This window comes from Sinocyclocheilus anshuiensis, unplaced genomic scaffold, assembly GCF_001515605.1.
Source record: "Sinocyclocheilus anshuiensis isolate Anshui unplaced genomic scaffold, SAMN03320099.WGS_v1.1 scaffold758, whole genome shotgun sequence".
In the NCBI taxonomy this organism is placed as follows: Eukaryota; Metazoa; Chordata; class Actinopteri; order Cypriniformes; family Cyprinidae; genus Sinocyclocheilus; species Sinocyclocheilus anshuiensis.
In genome coordinates this window covers 2,092,841-2,110,205 of record NW_015548126.1, presented here as the reverse complement: position 1 = coordinate 2,110,205, position 17,365 = coordinate 2,092,841, and the positions used below count along the sequence as shown (strand labels likewise).

Below are 17,365 nucleotides of genomic sequence, written 5' to 3'. Positions count from 1 at the left end.
ATAGTCATCACAAAAAGAGGATTATGTCTGTGCTGTTTTTAATTTATTGGTCTATGTACACATGCAGAATGATGGCTTTGGCTGGGGCAGTAAATTATCATTAAATTACCATGTTAAATTGACAGCTGTAGAGAAGAATACAGTCATGATCACGGTCACTGAGGCCATTGATAATTATCTAGAAATCACGTCACTACAGATAGTCTCTTGTTGTGGCACATAAGAGAAAGGGAATAGCAGGGAAATTCAATAAGGCACCATTATGTTCTCATTAAATGCATCCATTGGAGACATAAATGGAGCATAATTAGTAAAATAGCGGTAATCAGTGACTGCTCTATTTTGGGCATCGCCTGGCTTTCCTCAGTGCCACACTGACTCTGTGATGTTATGGCTGCCATTACCCATGTTCATGACACTAAACACATGCTCAACACTTTCAATGAACTTAAGCCAACTCTCTACTCCCGTTGCATACGTCTGTATGAAATTGCGGGGTATTAGCACTACTTAAAACTAATATAGCTTGATCTTCAGAGTTTGACAGCCAAAATCCAGTCCAAGATGGAAATCATTTAATATGCTTTTACAATACTTATTTGAGACAATACTCCTCATGGAATTGCACCTCAGATGGAAATTATTTACGCCTAAGGTAGCCTGTCAGGGAAAGCCACTAAAAAAGGATGCCTCATGCAATATTTAGAAAACAGCTTTCGGTAAACAGATCTTCTCTGGATATTCTCTAGCCTGAACTTTTCATCTTTGTCCTGGCTTTCATTTCTTCCCAAGGGTTTATATCTGAATCAAAGCCAAATCATACATAAACATACCATTTAAATCACTACAGAGCATCCAGCTATTTATCATCAATTTTTCAAGTCTCATCTTTCAAAGGTAAACACATTTAAACCTGATATGAGTTAGGTTTTCATTTCAAATGAAATGTTTTTCGAATGTAGGATCTGAGAAATTAAATAAAATGGTAAATGTGATAGTCCACAACCCAGTCAGTATGTTGGTGAGGGACAACCTTATGGAATAAAAACAAACAAAAAAAGGTATTAGTGACTTTTTATCTCACAGTTATGACTTTTTCCTCATAATTCTGAGTTTATATCTCTCAATTCTGTTTCTTCCCACAATTCTGAGTTTGTATCTCACAATTATGAGAAAAAAAGTCAGAATTGTGAGATATAAACCTACTATTGCAAGAAAAAAAATAAAATTGTGAATTTCCCCCCAAAAAAACTGGATTGTCATATGTAAATTCAAAATTCTGAGAAAAAAAGCCAAAATTTCGAGATATAAATCGAGAATCCTGAGAAAAAGTCAATTCCTAGATTTAAATTCACCATCGCAAGTTTATAACTTCAATTCTACAGAACAAAAAATCTGAATTGTGATATGTAAACTCGCAATTACAAGTTTATAACTTGAAAAAAAAGATATAAACTCGCAATTGCAAGAAAAAACTTTTTTTTTTTTTAATTCTGTGGCACAAACAAGCTTCCATACAAACTTCTTTATGTAGCTGAATCAAACTAAAATACTCGAGCAGACACATATAAAGCACTTTGGCTTAAGACTGGCAAGGCCTGCACCCCGCGGTCACTGCGTTGGATGAAGACAGACGTGGCTGCCTGTGTGAGAGACAGAGTTCTAGTACAGGTCAGACGTCCTTTCTCGCCCGTTTCGGCAAACCGTCCATCTCTCACCAAAGACCAAGCCAACCGAGTGGGGAAAACACTAGCAGTCACGTTCTTTTCTGTTGAAATTGATGATCGTTCCAACAGCCCTCTCTTCCCAGAGATAATTAGCACAGGCTTTGAGGTTAAGCATGCCCAAGGGGAAGTGACTTTGTGTAGGTCAAAAAACAATCGGAGGGGTTTGTGAGAGAAAGAGTCGTTGTGAAAGTTTCTAGCTTGCAAATGGTGACCACAGGTGTTCAGCTTAGCAAACTTTTTGTAACAAAGGGAGCTTCAGTGGAAACTAGTGTAGTGGACTTGATTAGTTCAAGACTGGACACGATGTGATACATAGCAATGGAAGATCATTCAGGTACACTCTTAAAAATAAAGGTGCTTGAAAGGTTCTTCACAGCGATGCCATAGAAGAACCATTTTTGCTTCTACAAAGAACCATTCAGTCAAAGGTTCTTTAAAGAACCATATCTTTCTTACCTTTTTATAATCTGAAGAACCTCCTTTCACCACAAAAGAACCTTTTGTGAAACAGAAAGGTTCTTCAGATGTTAAAGGTTCTTTATGGAACCATTTAGACAAAAAGGTTCTTTATGGAACCATTTAGACAAAAAGATTCTTCTATGGCATTGTGCAACACCTTTATTTTTAAGAGTGTAAGGGTGTGTTTAAGAGTTGTTTCAACAGTTCCTCCATCAGTCTTCAAATGTCAAAGATCATTTGAATCACATTCACTGTTCTCTCCTGCTTTCCCTAATTAGCTTAAAGAAATAGGTTGACAAAAAATGAAAATCCAGTCATTATTTACTCTGTCCCCAGAGACAGAGGTTTTTTTTATTTAAACTTCAGACCAAAATCCCAATTTTGGGGGGGCCAAAACCCCATAAGGGCTGTATATATTCCCCTTCAATTGCTGCTATTAGAATTGATAACCTTTCAACCATTCCCAATGAGACTGCTTAACCAAGCCGTGTGTAACTGGAAGGCTCCATTCTATCACCAAGTTATTATCCAGTACCGGACTCCTGCCATCCATCAAACAAGAGACCACGCACACCGTTATTCAAATGGGAAATGGTGCCTCCTTCATTCTCCACCTTCCAACAAATCAATACATGCCACTACTCTCCATCTCTTGGCACTGTCTTTTTTCTTCATCGCCATCCTTTCAGTCAACAACAAAAAAAAAAATAATTATACAAGAGAAAGCGTTGACAATCAATACCCGAGTCAGGTTAAGTAAAGGTCTGATGTGGTCCAGGTATGCTGGTCCTCGATCAGGTGTCAGCCATAGTGCTGACGTTGACAAAGGGCATGAACGCAACAACGGGACGCCATCCACTGTGACCACAGACTTTACATGTTTGTTACAGGCAGCCATTCTGGAGCAATTAGCGACTGTTTAGAGCTACATTAAACTCCAGGTAATGGACACTAAGAAGGAGTATTATTGGACACCAAGCATAGTCAGCTACGTGCCATTGCATGGCAAAAATGCTGACTGAAAATCGGTGAGTGTCTGCTTTATTCAGTGTGACATGATGCTTGGGAAGACTGCTGAGACTGAGTGGGTTTTGCAGAGCTAGCATTAGCATTTAAACACACAATGGCCATGTTTTAAATAATATAGAATAAATAGGAATTAAAAAGGATTAAAAATGCAGAATAACTTATCTCAAATATTGTAGCTTGACACCACTTGCTGAAGAAAACAAACATAATGCAAAATAACGAAATAATGCCATAATAATGTACAATAAAACTGTTTGAAATGTGTATTGTTGCATTATTATTGTACATTTTAAAACGTGTGTAATTTCTGTGCTATCCAAATATACAGTATATTTACTTATAATTATTATTTAGATACATATATTTATTTAAATATTTATTATGTATTATGTATTTATTATGGATATGATTATGGAGGATTATGACTGCCATATTAATATGAATAAATAAATACATAAGGAAATATTTTAATTTAATTAAAAACAGTTTGGATAGTACAGGAATTACACAATTTATAAAGTGTAAAGCACATTTAAAAAAATATAAAAATATTAAAAATCCTATTAATATGAACAGCTAAAATCACATATCACACTGAAATGATAATATAAACATAAATAACAAATAGAAATAGAAATATTTATTTAATTTTTGTTTATTTATTATGGATATTATTGAGGATTGTTAATGCCATATTAATATAAATAAATAAATATAAATTAAAACAATTAAAAATTGCTTGGATAATACAGAAATTGCACACTTTTTGAAGTTTTAAGATATATAAAATAATACAGGAATATTTATATCCAGTTATATCCATCACACTGAAATCAACTTAAAAAACAAGTCTACAGGAAGAAAGGTTAAAAGATTTGCAACCTAGTTAATTGATTATGACAATAATCCACCTTACAGTGCCTCAAAATATGACATAAGATTCAGAGAGCCAGATAACAGGCCAATGACATGCAAATAAATGGCTCCATGATTTTTCAATTTCATAGATTTCTTTTCCATCATTAGTCCCAATGCTGACATCTTCTCACTTTTGACACGCCTGAACTTTATAATTCACTGGCAGAGGCCAGAGGTCAACAGGAGAGGGAAAGGAAAATAACTCCCTCAGTGGAAAGCCAGAAGAAAAAAATCTGACATCCAATTTTCGACTTGATTTATCAGTGTAAAGCCAAAATTGATAGTGTGTCATTACTGGACTCAGAGTTGTCTGGCAACGTCCTATCAAAGCCTTCTCTTTCTGATTTAGCAGCCCAGATCAATACAACCCTATACTGTTTCAATTTGAGAAGTATTGATTTTCTGATGCCGACTCAATACAGGGGACATTCATCATCAGGCAAGCATAAAGTATGATCGAACTGAAGTTTCGTAGGCTGGATGCAGCCCTCATGCAGCCATTCAGGAATTGCTATGCAGTGTTGCATCTTTCGGTGCTTCATCCTTTACAGATTATTCGATTTTACACAACAGAGAACATTTATTTATATATCTAATACTGTACACAACTGCTTTTCTGGACGTGTTTGTCAAAATATAAAAATATCTGCAGTTGTTCTGCAAAAAAAAAAAAAAAAAAAAAAAAAACTAATGGCGAAAATCAAAGCGGTGCTCCAAAGCATCATGGGAACATTTGTGTTTTCAGAAGCCTAAATGTGAAAACATGATACAGCGCATTTTTCAAACCAGAATTCGATAATTTTTCACGTGTCCCTAGGCTGTAGCACAAAGTAAAAGCAGAAAACCAATCTGGTTGCATTCATGCTCAAAGACACACACAAACACACTAATACAAATACATTTTCACGCCAACACACTAACACACACATATGCAAAGTACACACACACGCATGCTTCAGAATGCCGCAGGCTTTCTATTTTACAGAAGCCGCATAAATGGGAAAGTTAATGTAGCATTGAATAAGACTAAGCTGCTCAGCTGTAACACCGCCTTGAGCTCATGAACATATTGCATCATTTTTCTTCTCCAGCAGGTTACCATTAAATTTGAATTTGTTGGAAGTTTTGTGGTACCATTTACAATGTGCCCCAGCTCAATAACCTTTTGTCTCAATGCAAATGTTATGCCTTCCAGGTGGTTTTCATAAATATTTGAATAAGTCTCAATAGTGGCAGAGACTTTCAGCCAAACCACCGTATCAAGCTTTTTATTATTTTGTGTAGTCGGTGTTAGATGCACTTTATTATTATGGTATGAAGGACTTGTGATAAATTTAAGACAGCATTTGAGAAACTGGAAGCCACAATTGCATAACATGTTTCTGAAAATGGTCAGACTTTTATGTTACTGACATTTCACAGAGAATTGTGTGCCATATTAACAGTAAATACATTTTAAGAAATTAAAAGCGTTAGTAAATGTCAATAAATAAATGTAAATTACATGAAAATTACATTTTTTTTAAAATATGACACTCTCAATCATCCATAGTAATACATTTTAATAAATTAAAAGCGTTAGTAAATGTCAATAAATAAATGTACATTACATGAAAACCTGCAGTGTGTTATTTCTTGCTTTCTACTGTAAGCACATGGGAAATGTGTTCTAAACACAGATTTAAAAATAAAATAGGACAACCCACATACATATTTAGCTGTGAATGTGGTACAGTGCAGTTACAGCACCGCTAATGTAAGACTGTGTCTGACATTTCAAAAAACAACGTCTGACAGATGAGAATTGGGACATCCAGCATATTTGGATTCGTCAAAACTGATAACAGAAGTACAATCAGTGAAAGCAGCTGGACTATCGTCTCAATTTCCACTGCAGCAGTTCATGCTGATGTTTCCTATTGGAGCAGGTAAACATGATGCCATCATGTTCATTCAACCATCTGCAGTGGATTTCTCAAATTTAATAAGAAACCCACAGCCACTGTTTCTGCAAATCCAGCCAATTTGGAAGGCAAATCAGTAATTGTTCTTGGAGTGTGTGTTTGTGTATGGGTCTCTTGGCTGTCGGCCAATGGTGGCAGAGAGACTCTCAATCCAGTCATCATGTGTTCCACCAATGGAACTGAAGGTGATTTTGCTGCAGGCAATACCATAGCTAATATATATATATATATATATACAGTATATATATACACACACACACATATACAGTTTTACAGATCGCAAGTCACAAGTGTGTCTTGTTTTCCCATTAGTTTTTAAATTGTTTCTAATTAAAACAAATGAAAAATACACATATTGAACAAACACTCTCAAAATGTCTTTCTTAATATTTTTATATTTCTTTAATATTAAAAATGGAAATGGAAATTTGCTTTACAATATCATTTGTCTTGTAAGGTATTTGTCTTGTTAGATATTGCAACTTGGCAGCAAGTCAAAAAATTAAGATGTTAAATAAAAATTCATAAAAATGAAATTAAGCACTGTTTTAATGCGTTATTTCTGCCCATCTACTGTCATCAAGTGGAATTGCTAAAATAATGACTGATTCTCCTGTCTGCCATTGGTCAAACAAACACATACTCCCACCCCAAACACACCTCATTGGTTGAAACACAGACAGCTTACTTATAGTTGTCTCAGCATATTAAGGTGGGTTAGGAGAAAGTATTTTAGCATTGAAATTATTACTCCACTACATTCAAAACTGATTGTGCTGGTTGTTGTTTCTTAACTTTCTTCTCAATCATGATGTTGAGATAAAACTGTCACACTGTACAGAATGATGTCTTAGATCTTGGATTATATTGGGTCTGTTTGTGTGTGTTTGGTGGGAAACGGAACTCTAGTCAGTATTTTTTTAACAGGACCTTTGAGACCACTGTAACAACTGCCAGGTGCTCCACTGTGAGACTGAGAGTGAGAGCCAGACACACACACACACACACAGCCTGACCACCAGTGATCTGTCTCTGAGGATTTAGTGGCCTGGTGTGGTAATTGAGTTCGCTGACCTGTAGACTGACCCTGGTGGAGAGCAAGAAAATGACATTAAATAGGAGTCACATCAGAGGCCTGGCTGTGTGTGTTTGTGTCGCAAAGGTAATAGTGTAATACTCGCCTCTAAAAAGACCGTAGACAGACCATTGAGAAGATACACGCTATTACAAACACATGCACACATACACACACACACTAAACTACAGCAACTTTTATGTCACCGGGGGTTGATTTTTTCTTTTGTTAAAGGTACAGATTTGTTTATTTCTTCCTTTTTTTATTACATTTTAAATATATATTAGAATAGATATTCCGCTACAGGGCCAAAAGTGGCCACAGTTGTAGAAACACCCCGCCCACACACACACACAGCTGTACCTCTGCGCTACTGCGCCCCAGGCTCCGTGTTTATTGGTGAGGATGTTGAGGATCTTCTGTTTCAGCTGATTGGCTGTCACATGATCGCGGTGTTTGGCGGCACTGATGAGGTGATCACACATCGTCTCCTCTTCTTTCCTGTCTGCCGCGTACTGCGCGCAGTTAGACTGACCGAAATATGGATGAAAGAAAGAGAGAGAGAAAAGATGTAAAAGATTAACATCTACAGTAATCATCACAATGAATCAGTACACTGAAAACAAGAATGATGCTGAACGAAGCATCAATGAAGAATGAAGTAGAACTGAGGGACAGTTCATCTAAAAAGAAAAAGTGTCATCATTTATGTATTCCTCATGTCATTTCAAACATGAATAATGTTCTTTCTGCTGCGGAACACAGAAGAAGACATTTTAAAAAGGGTTTGTCCATACAATGTTGTTTTGACTTTCATTCACATCATAGTTCCATTATAAGAACAAAAACAGTTAAAACATTCTTCAAAACATCATCTTTTGTGTTCTGCAGAAGAAAGCAGGTCATACAGGTTTGGGACGACGTGAAGGTGTTTTCATTTTTGGATAAACTGTTCCTTTAAGAACCAAGAATGTCTTCTGTTACTTTACAATGTAAAAATACAACAAATATAATGCCATTTACTAATCCTGATATTGTTCCAAACATAGTATGTTCTTTGTTCTGTGGAACAGAAATTTTTTTTTGGTCCAGTTAGTGAGGTCTGTGTTGTTTTGGACCCTACTGACTTTCATTATATGGCAAAAATAGCTAAAACATTCCACAAAACATATTTTTTTGTGTTCTGCAGAAGAAAGAAAGTCATACAGATTTGGAACGACGTGAGGGTGTTTTCATTTTTGGATAAACTGTTCCTTTAATAACAATGAATGTCTTCCATTACTTTACCATGTCAGCATATACCATATATCGTATATTTACCATGTACTTTCCCATTTACTCATTCTCACATTTTTCTAAACCTAAATGATGTTCTCGCTACTGTGGGACACACAAGAAGATATTTTACAGAATGTCTTTTTATTTTGTCCAATAAGGTCCTGTGTTGTTTTGAACCCCAATGACCTTCATTATATGGACAAAAACAGCTGAATCATTCCTCAAAACAACTTATTTTTGTGTTCTTCAGTAAAAGGAAAGTCATACAGGTTTGGAACAACAAGATAGTGTTTTCATTTTTGGATGAACTGTTCCTTTAAGAGCAAAGAATATCTTCCATTACTTTACAATGTCAACATACAACATATATCGCATTTTACATTCTCATTTACTAATTCTCATGTTGTTCCAAAACTAAATGCCATTCTCATTTCTGTGGAAGACAAAAGAAGATATTTTATAGAATATTTCAGAGTTTGTTTGTTTTTTTTCATACATTGAAACTCAATACGTTCCTGTGTGGTTTTGGACCCCACTGACTTTCATTATATGGACAAAAACAGCTGAAACATTCCACGAAACATCTTTTGTGTTCTGTAGAAGAAAGAAAGTCATACATGTTTGGAACGACAAGTTGGTGTTTTTATTTTTGGATGAACTCTTTCTTTAAAAACATAGAATGTATTCTATTACAATGTCAACAAACAACATATATTGTAGTACTTTCCCTTTTAAAGTAAAGGGGTTTTAAAGACACTTAAAACTTAGTAATATCAATATTAGATGGCATACACACTACTAGATGAGGCCTGAATTGAGGTGGATGATGATATTATTGTCTTTTGTAGAGATGCTTTATAGCTGAATAGAATACTGAACTGAATTAAATCAACACTGAACTAGCTTGAGCTGAAAAAACAATGTTGCCTTCTGAAGAGCTGCTTATAGCTGAACTGAACTTGTTTCATAATTGAACTTTACATATTTACTGATCTGAACTGTCTTTTTAGAGCTGTTACAGCAGAATTTGAATTTGTCTCATGCATATTTAAAGAAGTCTGCATCATTGATTCTGTTATTTTTCTGTTTATTACCATGCAGCTGCATCTGTATTATATAAAGCACTATATAAAAAGGTGACTTTAAAGTTCACTTTATACACAGACTGAAGCTAAAAACAGGCACTATAAGCAGCACTGAGACTAAAAGGCCTCTCAGACTAAGGGTGACGTGTAGCAGCCCGCCGAATTTATCTTCCCCACTACAATAAGATTGCCTTCCCACATGGACCCCGGGGGGGATCTCTTGCTAATATTCAAAATCTAATTTGCTAACACAGGCTTGGTGGGGTGCAGGGGAACAGAGAGGAGGGGTGAGGGGAAGTAATTGAATTTCCTTCCTTATATTTGAATTCTGTCAGATATTATACCTCGACATATTCTTCAAACGGCCGATAACTCAATCTCCCGGTGTCATCTCGCCTTACCATGCGCCGCGCTGACAAATATCAAACGTTATTTATCATTTCAAGGGAGGATATGAGGGTTGAAAGTGACACCAGCTTAATTGTAAAAATATCTTATCTGCTTAGAGAATCTTCAATCTGTAGATGGAGGTAATAAAGAAGAGGAGGAATGAGAACTGTGAACCCATCCTTCTCCAAGACGGGACTGAGGGGCAAGATGACGTCTCCGGTTAGCTGGTGACATCACCTATCTAGCGTCTGCTGCGTTTTATCTAACAGGTCAGGGATCCTCAAGAGCAGTATATAAAACAGGCTGCGCGTTCCAGATAAGAAACTCATCACTCCATCACTACATGTACTCATGCGTTTGTGTGAAAGAGTGTGTGTTCACCGCATACTGATGTCATGCACGTGCCCTCAGAGTTTCATATCATAGATACATGATGACAGATTCCACAGCAAGTGCTGCTAAAGCTTGATTTACATTTACAGAGCCCACTGAATCTCTGTCAGAATAATAAAGAGAGGTTGATACTGATATTCTAAGAAGTTAGTGTAGCATTAATCTTTAATCTTTAAACTGAATATATTGCAGTTATAAGGTACAAGAGGCTGCGTTATATTGTGAATACTAAATTTTTTTAATATATTATTATATATTGTCACGACTATAAGCTAAAACGTGATCTGAACCAAGTACACAAACACATTTTTTTTCAATAACAGTTTTTGTTATTGTTATATTTGTTATTGTTATTATAAAAATTTAAGGGGGTCTGAATACTTTCCGTAGCCACTGTATATATATATATATATATTGTATAATGTCTAAACACTGTTCATTACTTTTCAGACAGTAATTAGTATAAAATATTACAAATATTCATATAAATCCCCTTCACCAATAACTATATTCACAATACATCCTGTCTTCAAGCATTTTACATATTTAAAGGGGTCATATGATGCGATTTCAATTCTGTTACACCAAATACACAAAATAATGATCTTTAAAATAGCATCATATGACCCCTTTAAACAATATGAATCATATTTTTGTTTTATGTTTTAATATAATAATTTTATGCTACGGAGTATTTTTCTTTCAAACAATATTAGGTTTTATTATGAACAATTAAATTAAATTAAAAACAATCAAGTTAAAAATACACAAATATGCTGATCTTTGACAGAGCTCCCATCTAAACCTTAACAGAGAAAAATACTAATAAAAAAGAACATACTGTATTCTGTCTCTTGACAGAAACAGCTAATAGTTTTAAATGAGACATGAATACAATCTCTAAACATGGTTCCTTACTTTTCAGTGCGCGCTTATGCATAATTTAGGGACGAGTTATTAAATATCTCAGTACTGAGCTAATATCTGTGGATTAATCCCTTGTAGGAGATATGAGCAGAGGATTATGGGCCTCCCCCACTGCTGGCTTTACTACAGATTTTCTCTCTCATGTTGTATCGGATTCGCAAAAACAGATTTCTTTGAAGATTATTTAGTTTCATATGGACTCAGTGTGGGATTAGAGTTCTGATCTGGGACTGATTATAATCTAGTTTGCGTTTTAGCCAATCTAGCTACTTAATTCAGTCATATTGCACTATAAAATATCTCAATCCTGAACTGATCCATGGAGATCTATAAAACGTCATCTACCTCAAACTCTGCATGCTTGTGGACGTCCTCGGCTCGCTGTCTGTTGAGGATGAACTCTGCTTCATTGGCCACTCGAACGATATGATCCTTCATGGCATGACAAAGGAGTCTAGAATAAAGAAAATACGGATTTCAACTGGGAATTAAAAAAAAAAAAGGCATTCAGTCAGTCCCTAAATACACATAAAGTACACATCTGCACATCACACACAATCAACCTCACAATTCTTTGTTTTAAACCCTTATAGAAAATGCCTTCATTCATCTTTTATGGGATCTAGGTTACTTTGCGTTAATTGTCATTTTACACATCATTAAGTAAGCTTTGTTTTAATTAACAAGAACCTTGGCGTTTCTGTGGAACGCTATTCTCTTCCCGTCCCACAGAGAGGCTTCAATCTGGTGCAGCATTCAAATGTGCATGCTTCTTTAAGTGTTGACAAGCAATAAATAACATTTGGAGCTCAGAGGAGGAAGAAAAAATAGTAAACAACCTCAATCTCAGCATGATAACAGTTCAAATTTAAATCTATGGCACGACTTTACTTTTTCAGCACTGGCAGAGAAGTTGAAACACAGCAGTTTAGAAGAGTGTGTTAAAAATCCACAGCAAAATATTTAATGAGAATTTCTAGTGTTCCAAAAGGCAGAAACTGTTGTGGGCTTGGTGACTTATATGAGGGTGCTAATGAAACAGAACAGGGGCTCCAAATCAGTGGCACAGGGGCCACATATGTCCCAAATGGTGACATGGTGTGGCTCATAAATCACAGATGCCCTACTAAAAACTGAATGTATCTAAATAAACTGGAATAGGCTGTTATATAAACACTCCAAGGCTGAAAGTACCAGCATTTACTTCAGAAATAACTCCATCAAGCAAAGTACACAGTACGTTAATACACAGTACTTTAATACTTGTAATTTAGTTTGTTATTAGAACATAAGCAGACGTTCCAAGAGGCCAAACACAACATTAGTCTCATTAAATTGTTCAAATAAACTATCCAGTGAATATATGGAGTGCAACTGCTGGCTTCTGGAAGAAAAATCACCTTAATTCTGTCCAATAATTTTTTTTTTTCAATGATTACACACAAACCTTCAAAGAAAGACCTACTGTACCATCAGTTCTAAGTGCTTTATTTTTTTTTAAATAAATAACTAAATAAATATGTATAAATCATTTAGTATATTTATATTTTAATCAATGTTTATTTAATCAACGTTTATTTATCAAAATCCTAATTTATTATAAGTATTATATTTTTATGCATATGCATTCATCAATTAATAAAAAATACACTAATTATTACACACTACACTACCATTCAAAAGTCTATAGAAAAAGGTCTCTTATGCTCACCAATGCTGCATTTATTTGATAAAAAAAACAAAACGGTAAAAACAGTAATTTTGTGAAATATTGTCACAGTTTAAAATAACAGCTTTCTATTTAAATATTTTTTTTAATGAAATTTATTCCTGTGATGCAAAGCCAATTTTTTTCAGCCATTACTCCAGTCTTCAGTATCGCATTATCCTTCAAAAATCATTGCAATATGCTGATTTGACACTCAAGTAACTTTCTTTTTTATTTTTTTTTAACAATGTAAACCCTTCACAGTTTTGATCAAACCTGCTGAATATATGTATTCATTTTAAAAAAGCCTCCAAACATTTGAATGCTATAGACTTTATTTTTGGAATTCCTGGTGAAAAGAGATTCTCCTTAGTTTCATTAATAAATAAAGGCACTGTTGCTAGAAGCAGCCATCCACTCCCACAAAACATTGCAAAATACATATGTATATCACTTAATTTAATCCAAATGAAAAAAATGAATGTGAAAATGCTTCCAGTCGACCACTGAAGCAGGATTTGGAATGAGGGTCACTGATACAGACAGACAGAGAGACAGATAGACAGACAGGTAGAACGGTGAATGACTGATGTACCAGCACCCTGGACAGCGACTATCTCTGCTGACTCAGGCTTATTGTCCAAATGTGAGTGTGTGGGTGTGTGTGTGCGCGTGCACAGATGGGTCAGCAGATGGGTGTGCAGGCTGAGCTGCCCTGGATCAGCTCGACAACAACGATTCAAAGCCTAAACCTGACAAACACGTGGACATAGACACACACGCACACAAACACAATCTTTTCTGAGACAGAAAAGTACACCTAAAAAAATAAAACAGCACGCTGGATATGTATAAAGAGTAAAAGGATGCATACATTCTGGACAGGAAGTACATCAGCAGGGTGTATACAGCCACTCTCTCTCAACATGCTTATCTCAGCATATTTTCCACTCTGGTCAACCACTTCCACACAAAAAACACACACATACTGTAGCCAAACTAGCGGGACGAGAGGCTTAGAGGCTAATCTGGTTCCCTCCCTGTTCTCTAGTCTGCCTCAGAGATGCCATGGTAACCCCAGCTGAACAGCCGAACAGACCAGCGCCAGATAACCAGTTTAGAGTGACATTAGCTACAATGATGTGTGAGCTAGTAATGGTGTTTGAGGAGCAAACGTGAGACTTTACCTTCCCTCGTTGATAAGCTCAATGAAAGCCAGGCCAGCGTTCTTCTGGATAGAGTTCTGCCACTCCTGAAAGAAACAAACATTTGTTATGTGTACTGTGTTCATTTTTCATCACTATGAAAAAAGATGGCTTGTGCAACAGGAGAAAAACTTGAGAAAACAAGTGTTGTTGTTGTTGTTGATTTAACTAATTTTGAAACTTTTTTTGTCACATACAAAGTCACATTTAAAACAACTTGGAAACGTTTTACAGTACCCAGACTTTTGATCTTAAAATGGTATAATCCATGATAAAAATATTAACCATTAAATGTCTAAAATGTAAATGTAAAATGTTATCTAAAATGTAATTAATGTTTATTGTTAAATTAATTTTTGTTAGAAATTTATTTTAAATATAGATTTATTTTAACTTCTAAATATTATGCAGCAGTGCTATTTTAATTTTTATTAATATTATGATTTAGTTTTTATTTTTATATTTTATAAAAATTTTACTTAAAGTTTAGTAATTTACTTTCATATTTAAAATTCAATTTTAGTTTTCATTATTTTAGTACAAGTTGAACTGAATTATAATGGGACATTTTAATGATTTTTTAAATATTTTATTTCAGGTAATATTTATTTTATTTCACATAATTTGTATTATTATTGTTTCAGTTAACTATAATAACCATATATATAAAATGTAATATTTAAACTTTTATATAATATAAATATAAAACTTACTATATATATATATATATATATATAATTTAGTTGCAGTGCCAATTCTCCCACTTTTATTGTCCACTTTTGAACAAACTAAGTCCATTTGCAATCACACTGTATTTTATGTATAAAGTGTAAAATATGATTTAATTTTGTGAATTTAAGACACACAAATATGCATGACAACAAGAGAGTTGATTTATGGTTAGATCCAAATAAGTCCTGGTAAAAATGGATTTAATAACATCTGTAAAACAATAAATAAAAATAAAACCAGTGGCAAAAACATTTGCACACCAAAAAATCTCTCTCCTAAAGTCTCATGTTAAGCCTAAATTAAACATCTAGCGATAGTGATCGCAGCAAATTGGATTGCTATGTACTTGAGAAAGCAAAGATGGCTTTGAGGTCACATCCAGTCTACACGATCGAGAGCCAAAGCCATAAAAAGCCTGGAACTCGGCCCTGTGCGTGCGCAAGCATCTTTTCTTCCTCTGCGCAAAGATCAGTAAACACAAGAGAGATGTAATTGCTGAATGAAACCGTATCCTCTTGACCCTTAAACACAGCCATTTCCTCCCTGTGAGCAGTGACAGATCACCGAAAACCTCCGTCTAGAGACCGGCCCTCTCGACTCGCCTCCAGCGCTTTTGAGGCCTTAGAGAACGTCTCACACCCTCCCTCTCCCCGTTTGCCGGGCTCTCCTTCCTCCGCTGTCTCTCACACACAGCGCGGGTCTGGAGATGATTAAAAAGCAGTCGTGCTTCTCACTATGGGAAATTCTCCTCTGTTCTACTGTTTGCTCTCTAAGGTACGAGTTAAGGGGGAAGAGCATAAAATGGGTTGAAGTTCAAAAGGAAAGAGGGCATTTGCAAGAAGTGGGCCTCAAAAATATTCCCCTGTCCCGTGGTGAGGGAGTCAGGGTGAGAGAAGAGCCGCTGGGGATGGATGTGAACGATGCCCTCAGAATAAATGGGCCCTATTTTAACGATCTAAGTGCATGGTCTAAAGCGCATGGCGCAGGTGCACTTAGGGCGTGTCAGAATCCACTTTTGCTAGTTTAACAATTGGAAAAATGGTCGGCGGTCTAAAAGGTCTAAATGGTCTAAAAGGGTTGTCCCTATTCTCTTAATGAATAATGGGTGTGTTTTGGGCATAACGTGCAATAAACCAATCAGAGTCTCATCTCCCATCTTTAAAAGCCAGTTGCGATCGCGCTCGCTATTTACACGGTGGAATTTGCAAGAGCAAAGACAGAACGCGTCTCCAGAGAGGAAACGGAGCTCCTTGTGCGCTAGCAAATAGGTAGCCTAATTCTGATACATGCAGTGACTATCCATTATGATATGTAGGCATTTTTATTTTTATGTAGCCTACACAATAATAATCTTTTACATTGTAATCCTTTCATTTTTAATATTTGGCATTTTTGTGTGCTGCTGCGCATCCCTGAGTGTGCGTGCCTTGTGGACCCACCTATAGGCGCATATTACTAACGTGCTCTTTAAATAACAAAAAAATACTGCGCCATTGACTTTAGACCAGGTTTTTGTTGGTCAATGGCGCAGTCTATTACAGATGCTACACACCTCGTTTTCAGACCAGCACGCCCATGAGCGCACAAATGGGCGCAAATGCATTTGCTATTTAAACAACGTGCCACAGGACGTGAAAATGATAACTGCGTCGGGCTGAAACTAGCAAAAACACTTGCGTCGCGCCTGGTGTATTATAGGGCCCATTGTGTTTTAAGCATTTTATACAGACGGTCTGTGTGTTTGGAGCATTCTTTTAATTGTTTTATTCCCCAGTTTCATATTACGACATTCATGTTTTCTGTAAAGACCTTTGTAAACACTATTTTTAAAGGTTCTGTATAAATAAAGCTAAGTCTAAAGCTAAGCCAGTTTTTTAAATGTTTTTGAAAGAAATCTCTTATGCTCAGCAAGACGGCATTTATTAGATTTTTAGATAGATGTATTTTATTTTATTTCATTTTTTACATTGAACATTTTAAAAATTGTTTAAAGGGGTCATATGATGCGATTTCAATTTTTCCTTTCTCTTTGGAGTGTTACAAGCTCTTGGTGCATAAAGAAGATCTGTAAAGTTGCAAACACTAAAGTCTCAAAACCAAAGAGATATTCTTTATAAAAGTTAAGAGTCAGCCACACCTACCTAAAACGGCTCGTTCTAACATGCCCCCACATATCTACCTCACTATGTGAGAAGATTTATATAACCCCGCCCAAATGTTCATGCAAAGAAAGAAGGCGTAACTTTTATTCTCGCTGTAGTATTGTTGACGCTGCAGCCATGTCCTGAAGACGCTTGTGTGCTTCGTTGTGAAAGCGAAACTACTTTGTTTGGTCTTCCAAAAGAGGACGATATCCGCTTCGTCATGCCTAGAGCTGATCCGTGCTGGACGCTGAGGAAAAACATCAACTTTGCGCTGTGGATCGCCGGATCGGCTTTCACCGTGGACGAAGCGGAGTCCAGCCCGGAGTCGTCA

The 17,365-nt window shown here is 35.9% G+C and overlaps 1 protein-coding gene across 1 annotated transcript in view; it reads right to left on the bottom strand.

Annotated features, from left to right (window-relative positions):
• LOC107704698 (neurobeachin-like) overlaps nt 1–17,365 on the bottom strand; it is a 282,564-nt gene that overhangs the window by 102,107 nt on the left and 163,092 nt on the right. Inside the window, exons 32-34 of the mRNA XM_016507685.1 lie at nt 14,141–14,205; nt 11,591–11,699; nt 7,536–7,702 (exon numbers count right to left, since the gene is read on the bottom strand). Of these exons, the coding sequence (XP_016363171.1) occupies nt 7,536–7,702; nt 11,591–11,699; nt 14,141–14,205 (341 nt within the window). The remainder of the gene's footprint in view (nt 1–7,535; nt 7,703–11,590; nt 11,700–14,140; nt 14,206–17,365) is intronic.